The 6,911-nt window shown below is 39.4% G+C and overlaps 1 protein-coding gene across 1 annotated transcript in view; it reads left to right on the top strand.

Moving 5' to 3' along the window:
• Window positions 1-1,003: 1,003 nt before the first annotated feature.
• LOC120515154 (protein-glutamine gamma-glutamyltransferase 2-like) overlaps window positions 1,004-6,911 on the top strand; it is a 122,176-nt gene continuing 116,268 nt past the window's right edge. Inside the window, exon 1 of the mRNA XM_039735908.1 lies at window positions 1,004-1,099. Within this exon, the coding sequence (XP_039591842.1) occupies window positions 1,090-1,099 (10 nt within the window). The 5' untranslated portion in view covers window positions 1,004-1,089. The remainder of the gene's footprint in view (window positions 1,100-6,911) is intronic.

Below are 6,911 nucleotides of genomic sequence, written 5' to 3'. Positions count from 1 at the left end.
AGACAAGTCTCTTTAGTGTCCTGCGTTTTTAGAACTGTGACCTTAAATGCCTACTTTCTGTAAGCTGTTAAGGTCTTAACGACCATTCCACAGGTGCATGTTAATTAATTGATTATGGTTAATTGAACATGCATGGAAAACATTGTTTAAACCCTTTACAATGAAGATCTGTAAAGTTATTTGGATTTTTAAAACATTATTGTTGAAATACACAGTCCTGAAAAAGGGACGTTTCTTTTTTTGCTGAGTATATTTATACTGATATAAATTTAATGCTTTAAATGTTATGATTATTGTGTTGTTCCAAATGTCAGAATGATTTAAGGGGTGGTAGTCACAATGTTTTTTTTTCGGGTTGGATAAAGAGGAGTTCACCAGGGCACTATACAAGCTAAACCCCCCACTGGTTTCCATGATCCTTTATAGAAATAAGCAAGTCTAGTGAACGCATAAATAGATGTTTTTTTGCATTGAATGATATGTTGGTTTTAATAGAAAAATGAGGAACAGGCTCTGTCTGACTTAACTTCTATAAGAGGTGTGGAGACCAGTTTCCCATTATTTTCCAACTGCATTTTATCGTTTTTTTTTTTTTTTTTCCTTTTAGGATAGTAGCTCCACTAAGAGGCAGGAAGCACACTCACCGTTTCCATGCTTTGATCTTGACCTGAACTACTCCAATTGACTTTAAGTGATAAGACCACCACGATCACCTTCATGGCACAAGTCTTGGCGCACACTGCGAATGAGCCGTTGGCGGAACGGAGGTCTACCAGCAGCTTTGTACAGGAGTGAGTGGTGATGGACATGCTTCTCACACTTATACAAATTAAGAAATGTAATGCTTCGCAGGCTTAATTGAAAAAAAAACTCATACCAAATTTGGAATACACTCGTACGTGGGAGATGAGAAACTAATTGTTCCGAGTAAAAGAAAAAAAAAATAAGGAAAGGGAAAGCGTTGTTTTAATTGGCCGAGTGTGGAAATGTCAGGGGCAGCGGCCACGCCCATTTGTTAATGAAAGCTGCGAGCCGCATCCTGCAGTACAGGCGCTTGAAGTCGAACTTTACCAGCAGCGCACGCGCACCATGGCAGCAGGTAAGCCCGTCGGCACACGTGTCTTTCTCGCTTTTTTACCTGTACACTCCCTGCGTTGTTTTGAAACGCTTTTAATTTTGGGTACAACTACTTTACGTGAATGGCATCAGACGTTTATTTCAGTCATTGTCACTCGGCGCTTGGCAGTGCCACAAAAAACCGGTTAATCCGTTGTGCCATGTCTGAACGAAAATAAACGTTAAGAAAGCAACAGTAGGGAATACTACGCGGAACAAATAATAAGCCGACCCAATATTAGACCAGAGAGTATAATGCCAGATCTAAAACTGAAACAAAATATGAAATAGAGGTTTAGGTGAACACATTTAAATAGCGTCATTTAAATTGGTTAAAATCCGCCCCTGGGTTCAAAACCCGATCATTCTCAATACTACGTTAGTATGCTCTCCCAGGCTCACCTTTTTACTGGGAACCCTTGTTTTCTTCCACATTTTGTGCAGATTAGCTTGATGGGCAGAAATTGTGAGTGAATAAGCGTGTCCTGGAAAACCTGGGCTAGAGTCCCGTCCAGGTTTGGTTCCTTGTCTGAAGGTGCGCCAAAACTGCAGGGTTAGGCTCTGTGTCCACTTGAGCATGAAGTGGCTTTTACTTAATGGAAGAATTGATGGACGGACATGTTGTTGCTTCGAGTTATGGAGATCAAAAACACATCTTCAGCACTGAACTACAATAGCCGGCTAAAAAGTCACGCAAGTCAAGGGGATATTCTGTCCCGTACGCTATACGGAACGAAAACTGCGATAACATGTTGTTTTTCTTAAATATTTTGAAATATTTAATACTTTAAAAGGAAAGAAAAAGCTTCCATAATCCACCAGTTATAAGAATGTCGTGGTGTTGCATGCGGGAACACTGCCAGTGCCTCCGTCTCATTATATAAGGAATGCTAGTTTGGTCAAGGGTCACGAAGCGGGGGGATGTGATAACTGAGTGTTTGCTTTTCAGAAAATGTCCTTTGAGGGTCGGTCTAAGAATAGCAAGGGAGAGGAAGAGAGAGAGAGGACTTCAAGTGGGGATTTGTTCACTAGGAATTGTTTTACAGTAGTACACTTTTAGTACATCGGTTATCTATTTTTCAGTTTAGCTGGCTGCCCATCTTCATTGCATTCTTATCTATTTGTTTCAGGAAGATTCCGCATTTTACACATTTGGTTTCTTAATAATATAACTTCTCTCACATCTTTCTATCAAATAAAGAGCCTGTTCCATATCTATCTGTCCATATTTTGCACCTACATTTCCCATCTTTATCAACCTAACATTGCACCTTTCACATCAATCATTCTAATGAATACTGACACTTATGAATACTGGCTTTTTAAATAAAATAGCTCTTTTCACATTTCTATCAGATATAGTGCCTTTCACATCTATCTATCTATCTATCTATCTATCTATCTATCTATCTATCTATCTATCTATCTATCTATCTATCTATCTATCTATCTATCTATCTATCTATCTATCTTCTCCATAGTGCATTTGGTGGTTTTTCTTTAAGTTCTCCAGTTCTCCTACCGCATCCTCAAAGTCACATTAGTAGGCTGATCAGCTATTTCAAATTGGCCCTGTATGAGTACAGTATATTTACATCCCTGTTGTTGACAAAACGTTCCAAGAGAGCCCTATTGGAAAGAAATTTAAAGACATTTAATAAATTGATTATTTTTTCCCTCCGTGAAGTGTCATGGATTTTGTGTGGTTGTAGGATACGATTTATGATTTTCTTTTTTTTTTTTTTTTTCCGCTACACATCACCAACTCTAAATGAGAAAAGCATCTTCTTCTTTGTTTCCAATACAACCATGTAGTTAATATTAATACAACACGAAAAGTGCAATCAACCTCAAGGTGGGATTATTGGAAATGGGAGAGGCTTCAGTTAATTTGTCTTCTCATTTAATTTGGAGAGGTGATGGTCTAGCAGGGAATGGTAAACGCTTTTGACATGGCCGATTATTAGTCTGGCCAAGAAGAGTTGATGGGATGGCAAGTGTATTCTGATAAAGTGAAATGTAACCAGAGATGTGCAGCGGGTACGGAAGAGTTTAGAGAAGGAGCTGCCAGGGAAAGTGAAGCGAGACATTGAGAACTGGGGATTTGCAGCTGCCAAGGAGAGATGGAAGGGGCTGTGGATCTTGGGAAGTGGGGCATTTACTGGGAATTGTAGTACAGGGTGAGTCAAAAATATGTTCGTATTTGAAAGGTGAAAACAAACAATTTATTCACAAAATATACTGAATATGTTCAAAATGATTTACAAGAATGTCTCAATACATGTTCCATATGTGGCACATAAATGGTCCACAAAAATTGTATACAAGTATGTAGATAGCAGTGCCATTAGTGTTAAAATAATTTTGACTCACCCTGTATATTTAAGAATAACTGTATGTAAGATGGACATTGGGTCAATACTTTGGAAAGAGGATGATTAGAGTTCTGAAAAGAGATTATGGGAATATGAATCTTTTCAACAATAATACTAATGTTACACTGTGCATTAGAATTGAATGTGCTCTAATAGCAATTGTAATGTCTTTCGAGAGTGATAACAAAAGTGGTGATGGAGATTTAAACAGGAGAATGGTGCTTTGTATTTTCCATCCATCCATCCATTATCCAACCCGCTATATCTTAACTACAGGGTCACAGGGATCTGCTGGAGCCAATCCCAGCCAACACAGGGCGCAAGGCAGGAAACAAACCCCGGGCAGGGTGCCAGCCCACCGCAGGGCACACACACACTAGGGACAATTTACAACAACAACAACAACAACAACATTTATTTATAGAGCACATTTTCATACAAAAAGTAGTGCTTTACATAATGAAGAAAAGAAAAATAAAAGACAAAATAAGAAATTAAAATAAGACAACATTAGTTAAAATAGAAAAGGAGTAAGGTCCGATGGTCAGGGTGGACAGAAAAAACAGAAAAAAACTCCAGACGGCTGGAGAAAAAAATAAAATCTGCAGGGGTTCCAGGCCACGAGACCACCCAGTCCCCTCTGGACATTCTACCTCACATAAATGAAACAGAAACAATTTAGAAATGCCAATGCACCTAACCTACATGTCTGTGGACTTTGGGAGGAAACCCACACAGACACGGGGAAAACATGCAAACTCCACGCAGAGAGGACCCGGGAAGCGAATCCGGGTCTCCTAACTGTGAGGCAGCAGCGCTACCCACTGCGCCACCATGCCACCCTCTTTGTATTTTGTACTGTGAAAATAAAATGAATTTTTATAAAATAAAAAATGTTTGCTGTACACTGAAATGTATTAACTACTAAACACTTATATACTATATATATATATAATATATTGTAAAAGGCTCTATATAGCACCTGACCGGCACAGACTTACACAGAGGCACGTGTAAAACAAACAGGCTTTTATTTTTCTCTTCAACCATGGGGCATGTCTTTCCCGTGTCCCACATGCCCAACACAGTTCCAAAAGCACAAAATCCAGCACAAACAACCCCTTCCTGGCACCTCCACTCCTCCCAGGCAACCTCGTCCTCTTCCTCCCGATTCTGGCCTCGAATGAAGGGAGGTTGGCCCGTTTTATAGCCCACCAGGAAGTGTTCCAGGTGCTTGACCAGCTGGCCCTGATTGCACCTCCGGGTGGGGCTGATAACTCGTCCAACCGGGTTGTTGGCTCTCGGCAGCACCCCCTAGCGGCCACCCCATCTCCCAACCAGGCTGTGGAGGACTCCATGTCCCATAGAGCATGTGGGAGACGGGGAAACGAATAACGGCCGGGGAGGTATTGAGCTGTCCATGGTGGCTCCCCCGGAACATATGCAGCAGGGGCGTCCCGGCCGGGCATGGGACCCGGCTGTCCGTCACAATATATATATATATACTGTATATATATATATATATACTGTCTGTATGTCTTTCCGCTCTTTACAAGAGAACTACTTAAGGTATTTAGATCCGGTTTTCTATAATTTGCTTGAACATTCCGGTTGATTTTGTGACTTCTCTCATCGCGCTAGTATCATGGTTCACTTGCAGTACCGATTTATTTGCGCGAATCCAAGGGGGGGGGAAGGGCCCTCCTCACTCAAGCGTTTGCCTCAGGACGTGTACCTTACATTCGCTTAGCTAACGGACGAGAGAACTACTTAACGGATTTAGATCAGGTTTTTTTTCTAGATTCCAGTTGATTGTGCAACTTCGCTCATCACGCTGAGTATCATTGTTCGCCTGCAGGAACGTCACATTCGCGCTAATCCGAGACAGAGGCTGCGGGCCGAGGAGAGGAGGAAGCGGACATCAGGAGTGAGTGCTGGACGGGGTCCTCCTTGCTGTCCTGTTTCACTTCTATGCAGGGGGATGACTAGTACTTTATAAATGAAATGGTATCACTATTTAGTGAAATAAGATTAATTTGGTATGACTTAATAAGAAAAAAGATGTATCCTGAACAAAAAAAAAATGTTTTTTATTCCCTATTTTATTGAATGTATTAAATGCATGTATCATTCCAAATAATCAAGTCAAACTCGACAAAACTAAATTCAACCCCAACCCATGAGAAATGGAACAAGGCCAACAGTCAAGAGTAAAAAGACAAAAGGGGAGAGAATCCTTCTCCCTCAATATAAGTTTTTATTCTAAAATGTTATTTATTAGATCCTGCCAGGTTTTGAAAAAGTTTTGCACAGATACTAAGTGAGAATTTGATATTTTCCAGTTTTAAATGGAGTATAACATCAGTGACCCACTGACTTAGAATGGGAGGGTTAGGATTCTTCCAGTTTAGCAAGACAAGTCTACGTGCTAATAGTTTAGTAAAGGCGATCACAGTTTGTTTGTCTTTCTCCACAAAACAATAATGTTTAATAAATAGGTGTAACCTAAGTTTAATGAATGAGATTCGGTTATTTTAATTTTACCCAAAGACGTTCATTTAAATTACCCAAACTATGTTATGAACAGAAAGTGAACATATCGACTTAAAAAGAATGTTTAATTTTAAAATTACTCAAACTAATTGTGTGAGGCCACCGTCCCTGCCTGAATTAAGTTTATTTTTTAACAAGTCATTTTTTGAGTGAAGTTCTTCTTGGTATTAACAAACAGTATTTCATCCTTTTGCCTTCAAAATGCCTTCTTTATTTTCTTTTTACAACTGGAAAATGTGTATAATGTGTAATTTTGCAAACCAGTTTTAAAATAAATGAGCACACAGTGTTCATGGTTGCCTCCAAGTCTGAGGTTGAGAGGAGTCCTGGTTAAATATTTGAAGTTTACTTTAGTTCAAGAAACTGAGGGGCAGTGGAGCTCCCTAATTCAAAGAATTGTTGCACTGAAAGGATAAGCTGGGCGTGGGCCTGTATTCTTCATCTCTCCATCCATTTTCTAAATCTGCTTTTTACAGTCTGGTGTAGTGGACCCTGTGAAAAACGGAAAACAAAAAACTGGTTACCAATTAAGAAAAGGGTTAGAATGAAAAGCTGCAGCCACTGCAGCCCTCCAGGACCGGAGTTTGAGACCACTGAGTTACACTGAATTGAATACAATTATATACTGTAAATAAATACCTGATTAACTGGGTGACAACTCTTGGAGATTATATATATATATATATATATATATATATATATATATATATATATATATATATATTAGTATAGTACAGGCCAAAAGTTTGGACACACCTTCTCATTCAATGTGCTTTCTTTATTTTCATGACCATTTACATTACATTGGTAGATTCTCACTGAAGGCATCAAAACTATGAATGAACACATGTGGAGTTATGTACTTAA

Source organism: Polypterus senegalus, chromosome 14, assembly GCF_016835505.1.
Source record: "Polypterus senegalus isolate Bchr_013 chromosome 14, ASM1683550v1, whole genome shotgun sequence".
In the NCBI taxonomy this organism is placed as follows: Eukaryota; Metazoa; Chordata; class Cladistia; order Polypteriformes; family Polypteridae; genus Polypterus; species Polypterus senegalus.
Note: the sequence above shows the minus strand (reverse complement) of the source record. Positions and strands in the feature narration are given on the sequence as shown.